The sequence below is a fragment of the Notamacropus eugenii genome, chromosome 5, assembly GCF_028372415.1.
Source record: "Notamacropus eugenii isolate mMacEug1 chromosome 5, mMacEug1.pri_v2, whole genome shotgun sequence".
In the NCBI taxonomy this organism is placed as follows: Eukaryota; Metazoa; Chordata; class Mammalia; order Diprotodontia; family Macropodidae; genus Notamacropus; species Notamacropus eugenii.
Genome location: NC_092876.1, coordinates 74,958,936 through 74,977,330, shown reverse-complemented (window position 1 = coordinate 74,977,330; position 18,395 = coordinate 74,958,936). Strand labels below are relative to the sequence as shown.

At 38.2% G+C, this 18,395-nt stretch overlaps 1 protein-coding gene and 1 pseudogene across 6 annotated transcripts in view; one reads left to right on the top strand and one right to left on the bottom strand.

Annotated features, from left to right (window-relative positions):
• The window catches only part of FOXJ3 (forkhead box J3), a 159,189-nt gene that overhangs the window by 63,962 nt on the left and 76,832 nt on the right, over window positions 1-18,395 (bottom strand). For all 6 annotated transcript variants that reach the window (XM_072609744.1, XM_072609745.1, XM_072609749.1 and 3 more), the window contains exon 4: window positions 9,459-9,533. In XM_072609744.1, coding sequence (XP_072465845.1) covers window positions 9,459-9,533 — 75 coding nt within the window. The remainder of the gene's footprint in view (window positions 1-9,458; window positions 9,534-18,395) is intronic.
• On the top strand, window positions 2,741-3,230 carry LOC140504589 (small ribosomal subunit protein eS1-like; annotated as a pseudogene).

Below are 18,395 nucleotides of genomic sequence, written 5' to 3'. Positions count from 1 at the left end.
TGTTTTTTTAAAAAATTATTTTAGTTTTCAACATACACTTCTGTAAGTTTTTCAGTTTTGAACTTTCTCCCCCTCTATCTCCCCAAGACGGCATGCAGTCTGATATAGGCTCTACATATACATTCATGTTAAACCTATTTTCACATTAGTCATGTTGTAAAGAAGTATTACAACCTATGGGAGGAACCAAGAGAAAGAAGAAACAAAAAAACAACCAAAAACTGGCTCGAGTTTCTAAAGAGAATTATTCAAATGTTGATGCCTTCAAACAAGATGTTGCATTCCCCCAAAACTGAGAAAGCTAGCTTGAAAGGAAACAGATTACAACAAGGATCTAAACTAAACTGTATCAAACAGTACTACTTAACTAAGTTGAACACTGTGCCTAGAAACTGGCTTCCTAGGTAGACAATGAGTGAAAATTACTGGGGAAATATAACATGGTTTCATTTTGTGACAGCAATGGTCATGCATATGTGATTCAGTGACACTAGACTGACTCACAATATTTGATCTTGAACAAATGAAAACAGACTGAGCTGGTTTTGCTATCTTTAGTTAGTTCTATCAGTTGAGTCAATGATTTTGGTTTGATTGTCCTCTTCTGTTATGTTTTTATTCTATGGTTTTAAAGAATGGATATTCCTTCAAAGAAACATGCAAAAGTTGAAGTTCTTAAAAAACACATTTCAATGATTGTTAGAGATAGCAGAGTTGTGGAAATCCAATAATTCAGGGATCATCAAATCCCACAATGCAATAAGATCAGTCATACCAATGAACAAGATAAAGTGCAGTTGAAACAAACAATAACAAAAACATAGGAACTGACAAATTATTGCTCAAGAAACAAGCAAAGAAGTTCAGAGCGGAACAGCAAGGATTATAATAGATTTCTCTACAGTACAGCACACATTTCTTTAAGAAGGAAGAAGAGGAAGATGACAAGTTTAAAAAAAGCATAATTATCTGTCATGAAGAGGGGGGAAATACTTGTCATAGGCAAGACAATATGAAAAGTAGTTGAAGTACAGATGATTGAGGAAGGATAATATTAATTGATGAAATTCATTTTTTCATTCAAATCAATATACCAAAGCTGTTGTCAAGTCTAGGTGAGACAATCTCCCCTAGATCTGGGAAGTGTTATCAGACTGTAAAACATCTTCTGCTCAAAAGAAAAAAAAAACATTTTAGAAATTTTTTTTTATTTCTAGTGGGCCTGGAAATCTTATTCCCATTAAAGGAAGAATGATCTCTGATAGTAATATTAATGAGCTGAAAAGAACTGCTCCAAAACTAGAAAAAATTCCTAAATGAAAATTTACAGTAGTCCTTTATCATGTCACATATCGTGAAAGATTAAGAAATTTATCCAACATATATAGAAAAACATGATTCAGTGGTCTGAAAATGTGCCTAACTTAATGTGCCAATGAAAATAATGAATTATAATCAAGGCTATACTGGAAAGTCACATTATTCACCAAAAATATGCTTAATATTCAATGTGCTAAAAAGTGTAGTTTCATAATGAAGAATTAAAGAATGTGTCAAAAACTCATCAACTCAATGCTAATTACTGCCACAAAAGCAAAACATTACATGTTTAAACTTTTTTTTAAAGATATAAAAAGTTTTAAGACTTACTGCAGAAGTAAAAAAATTGGTAATTTTGCCATTTCACAAATAATTTGCACAGTGGGGTAAAATGTACCTCTCCAAAATTCTTCATACTCATGATGGCTATGGAGAAAGACTACAGAATAGGACTATGATACAAGGCTACTTCAGGATTACAGCCTTTAAAAAAGAAAAAAAATTGTTAAATTTCCTTTGGTGGTGCAGGCAAAAGTAATCAGAAGCAAATAAGGAGAACCTTCAATTTGATAACTGCAAAAATTCTTGTCATAATAAAAAGGTAGGCCAGAGTAGATTTGAAAGATTTCCAAGTGTGGAAAAAGGGGGAATGAGCAATTGATAAAGGGTAAACCGTACTTGGCTTCCACAATAATTGCCTTCCAAGGTAAAACTGCCTTCCACAATAATCATTTATTAAGCACTTAACTATACACCACACATTGCGCTAAGCCCTGGGAATACAAAAAAATGCAAAAACTGTCCCTTACATCAAGGAGATCACAATCTAAGTTACAAGCAACTTGGAGTGTACTGAAGTTATATACATGGCAATATATAGATCATCTCAGAAGAAAGGCACTATTATTAAAGTAGATCTTCAAATCCTAAAATGTGGGATTTTACTTGAAACTTGAAGGTAAGTTTTAACATATGTTTACTGAAAAGGCTGGTTAACTCAACTAATTAGAGCATGGTATTAATGAAAGCAAGATCATAAGATTGGCCCCATATACAGGCCAACAGTTTCCTTTCATTCCTAAAGAACCTGACTGCTTTTGGCCTTCAGAGCGGGATCATGAAGGTGGGAAGAATAAGTGCCTCACCAAAGGCGGCAAAAAAGGAGCCAAGAAGAAAGTAGTTGATCCATTTTCAAAGTAGGATTGGTATGATGTAAAAGCACCAGCTTTGTTCAACATTCACAATATTGGCAAGACACTGGTTATGGATTCAAGGAACAAAAATTGCCTCTGATGGTCTCAAGGGTTGAGTTTTTGAAGTAAGCCTTGCTGATCTGCGGAATGATGAGGTGGCTTTTTGTAAGTGCAAGTTAATTACTGAAGATGTTCAGGGTTAAAACTGTTTGACTAATTTTCATGGAATGGACCTTACCTGGAATAACATGTGCTCCATGGTCAAAAAGTGGCAGACCATGACTGAAGGCCATGTAAATGTCAAAACTATTGATGGGTACTTGCTCCGCCTCTTCTGTGTTGGTTTTATCAAAAAGTTCAACAACCAGTTCCATAAGACCTCTTATGCCCAGCACCAACAGGTCCATCAAATTCATAAGAAGAATGATGGAAATCATGACAGGAAAGGTGCAGACAAATGACCTGAAAGAAGTTGTCAATAAACTAATTCCAGATAGCACTGGAAAAGACACAGAAAAGGCTTGCCAGTTCATTTACCCTCTCCATGATGTATCTGTCTGAAAAGTCAAGATGCTCAAGAAGCCCAAATTTGAATTGGGAAAGCTAATGGAACTGCATGGTGAAGGTGGTAGCTCTGGAAAACCTTCAGGAGATGAAATGGGCACAAAAGTAGAAAGGGTTGATGGTTATGAACTACCAGTTCAAGAGTCTGTCTAAAATAAGAACTTTTAAAGATTGAAAAATAAAAATTTATCATTGTGCACTACTTTGGGACTTCTCTAGTTTCTCCAACAGGCCTCAGGAAGTTAATTATTGGGAAAACCTCTTCACCCTGCAAGATCCCATCAGTCTTGGGGGTCTATGTCATCACCACCCTGAGTCCCACAACTGGAGGATGGAACCATAAATCGAACAACTACCATTTAAGGAGTGAGCTCAGCTCAGAACTTCTCCTCAGCAAATTTCTCTCACTTTTCTACTACACTCCCACAATGGATACTTTCCCTGGCCACCTCCCCCAATCCCCTCCTTTCAGCTTTCTTTTGAGTATGGTCTTCCCCCATTAGATTCTAAGTTCCTTTGGGGTAGAGACTGTTTAGATTTTGTTTGGGTTTTTTTTTGGAATCTCCAGCACTTAGTGACTGGCACATAATAAATGTTTGTTAACTAACTGATTGAGGTGTACAGCTCCCCACACTAGCCTAATGCATACTTACTAATCACACGTGAGACTAGGCAAGATACTGTATTCACCAGTAACAGAAAAACAAGTCAATTGATGGTCAGTCAGTAGTACCACTCCTGTAAATAAAGGCCAGCACATTATAACTGGGTTTCAAATACAACATTTTAAAAATCTGTATAAGCTAATCTGCATTTGCTTATCAAGTTAGGCTGCATTTAACTTTAAGAAACTTCACTAGTTCCTTATTACTTGTAGAATAATACATAAACTCCTCAGCTTGGCATTTCACAATCTAGCACCAGTCTACATTTCTGGGCTTGTTTCATATTACTCTCATGTTCCAGGCAAATCAGCCTACTTGCTGCTCCTAGAATTTAGCATTCAATCTCCTTTTCCTTCATGACTTCTCCCACACCTGGAATGAACATTTTCCTGTACACACCCCCTCCCCCACTCTTGGAATCCCTAGATTCCTTCAAGACTAAGCTCAGATACCACCTCCTACAATCCTACTATATTAGTGCTCTCTCCCTCCTCTAAATAGTACATATAAACTTGTGAAGGCTGGAAGTTCAATTCCGTGTGGACGGTCTCCGGCGGGTAAAGGTGGGAGCTTCTAAATCTTAGAGTTCTTACGAGGCCCCCCAGGAAAACTGCAGGGAATCGAGAAGGTCAGACCAAGCTAGCTCGGGTATTTCCGCCTCTTCCCGGGAGATACGTGATGGGTGGAGCCTCCCTGCTCTTGAGGCTGTCCCGGATTGGACACACCTGTTGTCTCCTAACAGGCTCGATATTGATATGTAAACTACACGACAGAGGGCTTAAGTAGGTCCAGGAAAGCCCGAAAAAGCCTCTGGGGCGGAGGGGCGCGGAGCGGACAGGACAACAAGGCTCCGCTTTTCCTCTCTCCTCTCTCCCCTCCTCCTCTCTCCCCGCTTATACTTCTACTTCCAATCTCTTACTGTAAGATCTTTGCCTCCTTGGGAGATCTTTCTCTTTCCCTCCTAAGGAAGAATTCCCCTGCACTTGTAACTAGACCCTGAAATAAAGCTCAACCCTTGTTCGACTCTGGAACGTCCTTTCTCTCATACGAGCATCGGGTTTGGCCAACCGAAGACCTCGGGAGGTGAGGTAAGAAGACTCGGGTAGCCCTCAGGCCTCTAGGTCTGGCATAAACTTATCTGTTTAAATATATGGTAGAGTGGGGATGAGGAGGCCAAGATGGCAGAGTAGTAGGAAGCACTGTGGTAAGCTCCCATCACGAACTCCTCCAAAAAGATATAGAAAATGCAACAGACTGAATCCTCCTGATGGGAAATCTAGAAAAGGTCAGTGAGTCTTTCATCCTGTCCAGGCTGGCATAGGAAGACAGACACGGAGGTCCTTGGTCACTGGAGACAGTGTGTGTCAAAAGCACACCATACAAGGAGCACTCAAACACTCAGGGAAAGGCCATGCAAAGGGCAAGAGGAGCTTCCCAGACTCATTAGTGGGGAATCACCAGCCCCATACTAGGGCACTGTGATGGGTGCAGGTGTAAACTGACAGCTTTGTCATCTACTACCCAGCTCTGAGGTATGGATCCTAGGTGGAGTAAGGAGACCTAGGCCTAATGGTGGCAGTGGTGACATTCTGGATTGAAAGACCTTGCACAGTATACAAAGAAAGGAGGAAATTCAGAAGCAAGCAGTAGCTGTCTGGCCATCAAGCTCATAGTAGGGCCGCACTTTCAGCATCTAGCCTACCTTGCAGACGAATAACCAAGGCAGGAATCCCACAACAAATGTGGAAACTTAAAATTTCTTTACTCTGAATCAACAGACCTTGCTTCAGCTGGCTGAGAGGGACAGAGTCCAACAGCAACCTCTTGTTTATCAAACCTAAATCCAGGTAAGGAACTTGCAGAGAACAAATGGGGGGGTGGGGGGAAGGCCAGCAATCAGACTTTGTTATGGCTCAGACCACCATGAGAAACACTGAAAAACTGTGCCTGAGATCCTGAAATAACACAAAACTCTAGTTTTAATCCCACCTTCCACAAGGAATCTTTCCCAGTCCTCTGCACTGCTAGTGCCATCCAATTTACATACATATCTTGTATGTATATACATAGAGTTATTTGCATGGTATTTCCCCCATTAGAATGTGAGGCCTTGAGGGCAAGGACCAAGTTTTTGCTTTTCTTTGTATCCTCAATGCTTAGGTCAGGAATTGGCACATGCTAAACAGTAAATAAAGGCTTATTTCTGCTGCTGCTATCATCAAGGCATAGCTGTTTTCCTTGACAATAACCTCAAGGAAGTAGAACTATAGAATTCTGAAGGTAGAATAATTACATACATTATGATGGGGAGGTGATTAGGGCAGTTAAGGGTAAAGTTATTTTCTCAGCTTCCCTAAAGGTAACAGAATCATAGATGTTGATCTAAAAAGATTTAGAGAATGTCCTCATTTTATAGATAAGGAGAGTACTATGTAAGCAGTCAGCCAAGAAAAACTGGGTAGAAGAAAAGTACATGAAGCCTGTCTTTAAAAAGTCAGAGTATCCTATATAGAACTATTTGCTTTCCCAAATTATTTCCTTAATACTTGAGCTGCCAGTTACACTCCACATCTCTCAACTGATAACTCTAAGGTCTAACCTTCTTGACCCTAATTCTTAAAAGCCATTTTAGACTTGAAGAATTAATGCAGTAAAAAGGAAAAGGTTACAGATATGATGCTAGCATTACTACAAACTGATGAAATCCATTTTAGAGAATAATCTTACAATGCACAACAAAAGTTACAAAATTAAGTATGACTTGTGATCAAATAATCCCAATACTAGGAAAATACCCCAAGGATGAAATTAAAAAGAAAAAAGGATAATTGAAGATATTTATAGTTGTATTCCAATTAGCAAAAATAAACAACCTAAATGTGCAGAATGGCTGAACTATGAAATGATATATTCCCACTAAAAATGACAGATACAATATAAAGAAATATGAAGGAAGAGACTAATACAGACTAATAGGCTTAGAGTTATACTAGGATATCCCTATTTATACATATGGTGTATTTAAAAGCAAGGGAAAGAGGCAGCAAGAAGAAAAAAATCAAACTCCTAGTTACAGAAGAAAGGAAATGAAGAAATCAGAACACAGCCAGATTAGGAACTTTCAGAATTTTTTCTGAAGGCAATAAACTGAAAGAAGGGAATAATGAGATGAAAGTAGAATGGAAAAACAAAGAGAAGTAGAGAGCCACAAATACTAATTTTGGAGACAAGGCAAGAAAGAAGAGTCAACAATACAGCAATACTACACAATGAAGAGGTATGGGGAACTCTTGACAAAGAGGGCCTTGGGTCTTCAGCAACCTTGGGCAAAAAAAAAAGTCTTTTACAATATCAGGGATGTTAAAAGAAACTGAGCCAACAAATCAACTAGCTACATGACACTGCTACATATGTCACAGACAGACTTCAAATCCCTGAAGGACTCTTGTTTCCCTAAAGGAAGATGCAAGTTCCTTGAAGGCAAAGCATGGTTTCATTTTGTACTTGTATCCCCAGCATCAGAACAGTCATTTGCACCTACAAGTACTTTTAACAATGTTTGACCTGAATTCTATAAACAAATGTTTCTATGCACAGACTGCATTCCTCCTTCCATGTTCTAAGGTACAGCCACCAGAAACAGGCTGAAGAAGGGACTCACCACTACTGGGTCAAATCACTACCTTCACCTGTCTTGTATACAGTGCGGTAGTAGAGAACAAAGTGCCAAAAGAATACTTACACTCAGAGCCATCCTGTGAAATGAGATAAGACCAGTGAGGACCAGCAGCAGTACGAGTAAGTTTAGAAATGGATTAGCTTTGCCACTAATTTAGTTATAAGACCCCAGACAGGTTGCTGGTCTCATCTGCAGAATGTGACTGGACTAGACCTCAAGCCAGGTAAAGAAGGCAGTCCTTGCCTTGATGAGGCATACATTTATTTCACCAGGGGAGATAACATGTACAAATGTAAGGGTTATACAAATGACACACAAAGTCAATACAAGGTAATTTTGTGAAGAAGACCACTGGGGTGGGGCAGGAGGGGTCAGTGCAAAGATATTTGAGAATGATAAACGGAGACCCGTGTGTGAGGAACAGTTAGGAGGCTGCTTAGCTGAGGAGAGAATGCAGGAATGGCAACAAAGTCATATGAGGTTGAGGCAGATGGAGAAAAGGCATTAAACATCAAAAAAGAAAAAAAAAGTTTATATTTGATCGTATAGCCACTATGGAATGTTTGGAACAGTGACAGTTAGACTGGCCTGCACTTCAGTAAAATCCCTTCGACAGTTTTGCAGGAAGACAGAGATTAGAGAGAGGTAAGACTAGAGGCAGGGAAATCAACTAGTAGGTTACACCCCGCCCCCCCACTGCAATCAGAATTAAAAACTTGCCCAGGGTCCCACAGCTAGTAAGTATCAAGTGTCTGAGGTTGAATTTGAACTCAGATCCTCCTGACTCCAGGGCTGGTGCTCTATCCACTATGCCATCTAGCTGCCCCAGCCTGTAGGTTTTGCAAATAATCCAAGCAAGAGATAACAAGAGCAACTAGACTCTTTACAAGAGTCTACACTTTTTACAACACTCTTTACAAGACATTAGAGTTACCTCCCCTTAATAAGTACCAACTGGGGAAAGGAAGTCTTCATCTGATATATAACACATGGAAATCCCAAATATTTAAACAAGAATACTAAAATTCAATTACTGCTCCACAGACTAACCAAAAAACAAGCATAAGGATTCTGTCTTTAGAGAGAGAGAGCAGGTAACTTCAGATTAAAAGTTCAAAAATCATATTGTTTCACATTACTATTTAAAGAAAATTTTCTTTTGCCCAAAATAAAATTCAAAAGAATTTAGGGTACAGTCAAAAAGAGGGAATAGAACCATAGAGAATACAGACACAATAAAGCTGTTCATGCTGTGAATTTTGGCCTTCTGTTTCCTAATAAGGAATTTTTGGTGTCTGACATAGAAAAAATATAATCATATTCCATTTTATAAGGACATTAACAAACAGATTATCTCTCAGGTCAATAACACAAGACAAAAAACCCAACAGTAGTACAAAGGCTAGTCATGATACTGAATCATTCCTCTTTTGCAACATGCCCTTCTGAAAGGAGTCTTCCTTCAGCCTCTAAGGGTCTTCTCTTACACGTAAAAGGAAGATGGTCTATGAGGTATAGCTCTGACTTTTGGTAATTCTGCTCAACAGTCCCACCAATGACCATAAGCTAGTCCCCCTTGTCTTATAACCATAACATTTAATTTTGCTACTTTTATCAATTTCACAGTTAATTTTTAATTTTCAAATTTGCATTTGGACAACTTTACAAGTGCCCATTAAGAATTTCTCATTCTTCTTTTAAAAATTGTCCATTTATAACTCTGGACCATTCTTCCACTGGGAAGTCAGTTTTACAAATAGAGGCATGTATCATATCTTCATATATTTTGGATGTTAAAATTTTATCAGCTATATTTACCACAAATTTTCCTTCCCAAACTATTTCTTTTCCTTTAATTTTGCCTTTTTTGTCCCATGGGTATTTCTGTAAGGTTATTAACACTTAGATTACATAATCTTTTTCATTTCTTCAATGACTTTCTTAACCATTATGATGCATGTAACTTGTACTGGGTAGACATTAAAAACATAACTTAAGGACCCAATCTTCTTAAATAAATAAAAGGAAATCTCCTACCTTTCCAGGGTCATCCTTGGATCGAGGCACTTTAAGAAAACACTTGTTCAGAGATAAGTTGTGTCTTATGGAATTCTGAAATTGAAAAGGAAAGAGGGATCAAAGGGTAAAATGAACTTTTCTTTTTAAAAAGTCCTTAAAGTAGACAAATAAATTTCAACATAAAACATTGATGTGATTGAAGTTTACCTTTAAAAAAGAAAACGTTAAGATGAACAACTATGAATGACTTAGCTATTCTCAACAATATGATTCAAGACAATTCCAAAGGACTCATGATAGAAAATGCTCTCTACTTCCAGAGAAAGAATTAATGGAGTGTGAATGTAGATCAAAGCATAATAATTTTCACTTTATTTTTTCTTAGTTTTCTCCTTTGCATTTTCTTTCACAACATGACTAATACAGAAATATGTTTTGACATGATTGCATATGTATGGCCTATATCAAACTAATTACTGTCTCAGGGAAGGGAGCTAGAATAGGGGAGGGAAAGAATTTGGAACTGAAAATTTTGTTTTTTAATTTAGGAGTTTTTAAAAATTTTAATTAATCTACTTGTTTTCAGTTTTCAACAATCACTTCCATAAGTCCCAAATTTTCTCTCCCTTCTTCCTCCCTCCCCAAGACGGCATGCAATCTTATATTGATTCTACACATACATTCTTATTAAATACATTTTCACATTAGTCATGTTGTATAGAAGAATTAAAATGAATGGGAGAAACTATGAGAAAAAGTAAATCAAAAACAAAACATAATGCAAGAGAAAATAGTCTCCTTCATTCTGCATTCTGATTCCACAGTTCTTTCTCTGGATGTGGAAGGCATTTTGCCTCAAGAGTCTTTTGGGAATGTTTTAGGTCCTTACATTGCTGTGTAGGTCTAAGTCTCTCAGAAACAGTCCTCACACACTGTGGCTGTTCCTGTATACAATGTTCTCCTGGCTCTGCTCCTTTCACTCAGCATCAGTCCAATTAAGTCCTTCCAGACCTCTCTGAAGTCCTCCTGTTCATCATTTCTTATAGAACAATAGTATTCCATTACATTCATACACCACAACTTGTTCAGCCATTCCCCAACTGATGGACATTCTCTTGATTTCCAGTTCTTAACCACCACAAAGAGAGCTGCTATAAATGCTTTTGTTCAAGTAGGACCTTTTTTTTCCCATTTTTATGATCTCTTTGGGATGCAGTCCTAGAAGCAATGTTGCTGGGTCCAAAGGTATGCACATTTTTGTAGCCCTTTGGGCATAGCTCTAAATTGCTCTCCAGAATGGCTGCATCAGCTCACAGTTCCACCAACAATGAATTAGTGGAACAAAAAAAATTTTTTAATGAATGTTAAAAATTGTTTTTACACGCAACTGGAAAAAAGTAAAATATTTTTTAAAAAAGCATAAAGTTTAAACCAAGCACTCAATTTTGTTGCCTCTATTAATACAAAATTCCTAAGGACAGTCCCATGGAGAAAGATGATTTGAATACTTCTCCCTAACCCAAAGAATAATCCCCCTATGAACTGCTAAAATCTCAATAATTAATATAATCCCCTCCTTTCTAACACTGTCTTCTTTACTAAAAGAAGCAATAAAATTTAGTTTCACCTAACAAGACAAAAGAGGACACACTGAACTATGACTGCTGAAGGAACAGGATTTATCAAGTGAGATGGTAACATGCTTAACTGAGACCAGAACAGCATAAACCCAACGTAATCTACAAAAAATTCAATGGTCAGTTCCGATTATTCAACAAGTTATTCTTTAGAGTATTTTTTAAGTGCCTACTATACGCAAAGCACTGCGCTGGGAGAGAGGGAAACAAAGAGAGATATGATGCAAACCCTGATGGGGAGTTTACAATCTAACCAGGGGGAACATGACATTTACACAAATAATTCATTTACAAATAAATAAAAGCAGAAATATGAGCAAACTGGTATTTGAGCGGGGGCCAGGAACAAAAGGCTTTGAAAGACAACTGAAGAGCCCATTCTAGGTATGAGCAACAGAACAAGAGAAAGTAAGAAAATGGGAGTGAAAAAGGTAAAAATAGAGACAAAAAACAGTATTACATTTGGGCTGAAATGAAGAGTAACAAAAGAATATGGTTTGAAATAAAGACAAGAAAGGAGATTGGATCAAGGTGGTGGAAAGTCTAAGATACCAAGACAAGTTTATAATTTATTACATACGTAACAGGGAATCAAACAGGGTTTATCATAGGAGCTATCTTAATCACAGCAATGTATCAATATTATTAAGGCAAAGGATAGAGGCAATTCAGAAGGCTATTAAAAAATTTTTAAAGTGAGTTATTAAAACAGCCAAGAAAAGAAGAATCTGAACTAGGCAGCTGCAGTGAGAATTATTAAGGCAAATGCAACAGAATGTGTGTGAGAAAAAAAATAATTAAAGATGTTTTTGGACTTTCAATTCCTCTCTATTCTCTCCCATTTCAAATGGTCTTATCCTTCCTGTGTACCTTCTTTTTAAAAAGTACATAAGGAAAATAGGGAAGAAAGGAAGGGAATAAGCATTTCTATAGCTCCTAGTATGTGCTAAACAGTATGTTAACATATTTCATAATTATTACCTCATTTGACCCTCATAACAAACCTGGGAGGTAGATACTCTTATTATCCCTATTTTACAGTTGAGGAGACTGAGGCAAACAGAGGTTAAGTAACTTGTCATAGAGCTAGTAAGTGTCTAAGGCTATAACTGAACTCCAGTCTTCCTGATTGCAAGCACTATACTCAACCCATCATGCCCCCTACCGGCCTTTTGTAGACTTACTAGTGCAATGTGGTGTACCCCATCACCTGGACACTATACTAAAATGCCCATGAGCTCAACAAGGCAAGTACCATCATTTACATCACTTCAAAGTACCCTGGTGCTTGGGTAAAGAAAATTCTTTGCTGAGGAGGTTTGTTCTTCCCCAATACTGCCCTCCCCATTATTCACCTGCCAACCTTCTAAGACTTTTTTGGAACATGTAAATCAACCTAACTTAAGGTTCTGTGATTTATACTTTGAGTGAAATACATTTTGAGTGACACAAAGAAGAAGAAGAATTAACAATGGTGGGCAACTTTTTCAAGAAGTTTGGCTGAGAAAGGAAGGAAAAGATGTAGGATGACAATTCGAGGGAAGATATGGTTTGGTGATTTTTTTTCTAAAGATGGGGGAAGTTTGGGCATATTTGAAGGTATCAGAAAAGGAACCAGTTGATAAGGGAAAGTTGAAGATTAAAAAAAAAGGGTGTCACTTGATGGGAGAAGACAGGAAGTAAACATAAAGAGAAGATAGATGCCAAGGAGAAGAAAGAGCCTTTTAAAGAGGGAGCTTTTATCACATACTGAGGGAAATGGAGAAAGTAGGAAATTATGTTAAGAGTTTTGAGATGAAGAGAATGGGAGAAAGGGAATTTCACATCAAATGACATAAATCTTTTCAGTAAAATAAGAGGCTAAGTTCCCAGCTGAGAAGAGAAGAAAAAGTATGGGACAGTTTCTGTGGCAAATAAGATAGGAAGAAATAAAAGTACTGCCCTACTACACTGTAGGCACAACTGAGATTGAATAACACGAAATCTATAATGTACCCAAGTTAATACGGTCATGAGATTTCCTCAGCTTAATTCAAATGATAGGTACAATACAGGGCTGAGTTTTGATAAGAAAAGAGTGGCAGCAGTACAAAGAGATAAGGGATTCAAGAAGAGAGGAAAGTATAAAACTGAATTGACTAACTATTTTGGTAAAGGTTGGAGAAGGAGGAAAATGAAAGCAGAGAAGGGGTGATGGCTTAAGAAAGCAAAGAAAGGGGGGAAAAGCAACAAGCTTTTATTAAGTATCTACTATGTTCCAGGTATTGTGCTATGTGCTTTACAGTTACTATTTCCTTTGATCAGAGACAAAGTACTGAGAAGTGGAGGAAACAGATCTCAATGAGGATAAAGAAGTGTGAGAGGGTTGAAGCACAGGGAGAGACAGAACAATAGAAGGATATGGTCAGATAGGGGAATGTCTGAGTTCCTAATTAGGTAAGTGAACACTTGTGGGTAATGGCAAGGTCTTGTGAGTGATCATGCCTATGTATGACTGAGGTGAAGTGAAGAATAGGTTATGTAAAATTTATAGAAGCTGCAGAAATGAGAGGTTATTAGCAAGTCTGAGGCAGCATCTGCATGGATATTAGAGTCCACAGTAAAAGAAAAGAGTAAAATGATGAGATAGAAGCTGAACTCCTTGAGAAAAGAAAGAGAATGACCTGGAGTTGATATACTACAGCTATCATAATTTTGTAAGAGAGGAAAATGTTAATTGTGCGGATTTCAAAAGAGGAAAAGTTACTGAGTAAAGGATGTAAAGGCCCAGGAAAGACAATGAGGATCAAGGAGTATTTCAACAAGCAAGGGTGGGAGGGCAAGAAATTAGTGATGGAAAATGAAAACAAAAGATGTAGTTCTTAGAATGGAGCCAGGTCTCAGTAACAGCTAACAGATGGAAAGAATATAACAGAAAAAGTCCTATTAGCATGTACCTAACAGAAACTTATGGATTCCTATACATGAACTTTTTGTTCTGTATATACTAAAACGATTGTTTTTATTGATGATTCCGATTCTAAGTTTATGATGGAAGATTTAAAAAACAGTAACAACTGTGGTTATATGACTAACTACTGGTTAAGGATGTGATGAATGTTCCTGCTACAGTACTAGTCAGAGTAGATGACCTCTAAGGTCCCACAATTACATACTTAATCACAACTACTCCTATAACAGTGCCAACTGGGAGCATGTTCATGGTGCAGTATTTTTATTTTAACTTGCTTTCCCTATTGTTGTCAATTGTAGGATATCTCCCTGACTGCAAATCCTTAGAATAGTCCTTAAAAGATGGCCAGGTACTCTAAAATACATGACAAACTTATTGAAAAAATGTTCATCAATTTATGATCCATATAAATTTCAATATTACTAAAGTTCACTACATATTCTATATATCACTACATAACAAAAAAACCCAAGAGAATCAAGGAAATAACCAACCTTAAGAGCTCATTTAAGGGTACAAGTGGAAAGTTTTTGGGTTTTTGACCGTATCAACGTCATTTTCTCAGTACTTATACTTCTTGACCCAGCTGAAGCTTCTGACATTGTCCATCAACCCTTCCTCCTAGAGACTATGCTGCAGTGGAGCAGTGAGAAGACTAGAGATGTGCCTTAGGAGAAAATATTTTTACTTATGTGTAGAAGAAAGAAAAGAGAGTGAATGAAAGAAGGAAAACAAGTTCAATTATGAGACTTTAACAGAAGCCCACACAAAAGATGATGCAGGCCTGCAGGGTAGGGCTCTGGGAATAGAGAGAAGGGGAGAGATGTGAGAGACATTGTTTAGGCAGAATGAAAAAGACTTAGCAAACAACTGGATATGAGATGTGAGGAAGAGATAAGAATGACTCCAAGCTGTCCTCCTCAAAAATAGCGAAGTTCAGAGGAAATGAGACTATGTAGGAGAAGACGCTGTTAAACTTAGGGTTGAATTTGAGGTACGTGACACGTAGCTGGAGCTGTGAAACTGATAAACATGAACAAGATATAGATCTGAATAAGGATGTGGGAATTATCTGTGAAGAGAAAAATAAAATTCTGGGAATAAATGACCTCACCAAAAAAGAATGTAAAAGAAAAGGTAATGAGTCTATTATCAGCACCTGAAGAGATAACTAAATTAAGGGGGGGGAGGGGGGACGCACCGACAAGATGGGACAGGACAATGTCACCAAAATAGATTAGATAGTTGAGCCTGGAGTCAGGAAGATCTGAATTCAAATACAGCCTCAGACACTAGCTGTGTTACCCTAAGCTAGTCACCGTAATTCCAATATGTCTTGGTTTTCTCAGCTATAAAAACGAAGTAATAATAGTACCTACTTTCTAGAGTTGTTATGAAGATCAATTGAGATAATATTTGTTAGGTTTTTAACACAATGCCTGACATAACAGGCGCTTAATAACTTGCTTATTCCCTTCTACTGCCCTCTTCAAAAAGACTGAGAAAGAACAACGAGGAGAACCAGTAGAGAATATGGAGTAGTGTCACACAAGCCAAAAGAGGGAAATCTATCTAGCATCTCTCCAGGAGTTAATCACCTGGCTCAAAGTTATCCTCTGCATAACTCTGCTCTCAGACTGGGGTGCTTCAATGTATACATTGATGTTGTCTTTTCAAATAATAAGTACTTGCTATCGTCGTCATCCGACTCTTCACGACCCCACTGTGGGTTTTCTTGGCAGAGATCCTGGAGTGGTTTGCCATTCCCTTGTCTAGGCCACTTTACAGATTAGGACACTGAGGCAAATAGGGTAAAGTGACTTGCCCAGAGTCACACAGACTGTAAGTATCTGAGGCTGGATGTGAACTCAGGTCTTCCTGACACCAAGCCAATGCTCCATCTACAGTGTCACCAAGCTAACATTTATACAGAGTTTTAGAGTTTTAAAAACATTTACATACATCATCTCATTTGATCCTTACAGCAACCTTGTGAGAGATAGGTGCTATTATTTATTCCCCTTTTCCACATGAGGTAACTGAAGCTCTGAGAGGGTTAAGGGACCGGCCCACAACCACAGAGCAAATCCGTTCAGATGCCAGATGATAACACAGATCTCCCTGACTTTTAGGGATTCTTTCCACTACACCATATTACCTTGAACATCCTTGCCTGGTTCATTAAGCTCAACTCCCAAAGCTTTGGACTTCAGCATAACTCAGTGATCCACAAGGACAGAGCCTGTGTCTCACCATTACCCATGAATGGGTTACATTCAGGATTCAGGATTCTGAGATTCCTTTCACTGTTCTCTACTCTTCAGTCTCCACCAAAAGTAACGCTTCCATTTCTGTTTTTTTGTTCCATCTCCTCTTCTTTTTCATAACTTTACCCCCTTGATCATCCTTTTACTTCTTTCCTTTGCTACTTCCTTCCTTCTTATATGCCTGTTCGGTCCCTTCTTCTTTATTAACCAACGTGCCTACGTATCCTGCCATACTTAAAAACTTCCATGACTGTGCCATTCCCTGAAGTTATTATCCTATATTTCTCTTTTATGCAGCCAAATTCCTAGAAAAGTCAGTCTTGTCCTCCATTTTGCTAATTTCCCACTCAATTCTCAACCCCTTCCAATATGACTTTCAAATCCTAACACCCCAGAAACAACCCTCTCCCTCCAAAGTTACCAATGATTTCAAACTACTAAACCCAATATCCTTTTCTCAGTACTTACACCTCTTGCCCTAACTGAAGCTTTTGACATTATCCATCAACTCTTCCTCCTAGAGATGCTGTCCTGCATTTCACTCACCTGTCTGATTAGCCCTTTGCAGGTTCATATGTATTCCTCTCCAACTGAGGGCCTATCTCCCTAAGGTTCTGTCAAGGGACCATTTTTCTATTTATATCCTCTCTCTCAATGACATCATCAGCTTCCAAGGATTTAATTGGAAATTTAATGACTTCTTAATCTATATATTCAAGGCTAATCTCCAGCCTGAAATCACCTACTTCCTGCTAGACATCACCACCTCGATGTAATGCTGGTATCATAAACATGTCCAAAATGGAACTCATGATCATTTCCCCTAAACCTGGCTTTCCTATTTCTCGACAGCACTTCTCTTTTTCTTTCACCCTTCTAGTCATTCAAATCCATAACTTTAGGATCATTCTTAATTCTGTCTCTTCCCTTTCTCATTCCTTCCTCTCTCCTATCTCCTTCCGTCCCTCTCTCTTCCTATCTCCTTGTCTCTCATTCCCTCTCTCCACCACATCCAAAAAGTTGTTAGGCTGTACTGATTCTACCTCCAAACCATCTCTTGCATCTATCCCTTTATCTTCACTCAGTCACCACCCTAGTTTGGCCTCATTATCTCTTACCTGGACTACTGCAATAGCTTCCTAATTGGTATCCCTGCTTCCAGTCTCTCCCCTTTCCATCCACACAGCTGCCAAAATAATCTTCCTAAAGCACAGGTCCGACCATGTCTCTCTCCTCTGCTCAAAAGTCTTCAGTGGCTCCCTATTGCCTCTAGAATAAAATACAAACTCCTCAGCTTGACATTTAAAGCTTTGTACAATCTGGTTTCAACCTACCTTTCAATATTGTTCATATTACTTCCCTCTGCATAGTCTACATTCCATTCAAACTGGCGTACCAACTGTTCCCAGAACTCAAGAGTTCTGTAACTCCCATCCTGACGCACAGGCTGTCCTCCTATATCAAGAATGCTCTTCCTCCTCACCTCTGCCTCTGGGCATCCTTTACTTATTTCAAGGCTCAACATCTAGCTCCTATGAATCTCTGCAGACCTGTAGGAAACTTTTCTGGTCTTGGCAGTTAATGTCCTCATCCTCCTCAAATTATTTTATATTTATTTATCTGTTTACATGTTCTATCTCCCTACATAATGTAGGCTCTTTGAGGGCCGTGACTTTTAAATTTCTGTCTTTGTGGCCCTGAAACCTACCACAGTGACCTTCATATGTCTGGGATTTTGTTTGGTTTGGTTTAAGGGTTGGGGAGAAGAGAGAATGGTACAGAGATGGCAGTATAATAAGGATGACCAGACTTCCTATTTCATCCATATCCAGTATAGAAATCTTCCAAAAAATGGGCACCAGTAACTAATCTACAGGAATTAGTCTCTCTTGACTCACAGTCTTATTTGACTTGCTCACGGTCAAAGAGCTAGCAGGTGTCAAGGAGGCTGGGCTTAATTCAGGTCTTCCTGATTTAAATACTAGCTCTTTATCCACTATACTTGTCTGTGCCTTTTATCTTGCATACAGCTGATGTTTAATAAATGTTTGCTGTATTTAATTCACTGAAATAGTCAAGATCATCAAAGTTTCAGAAA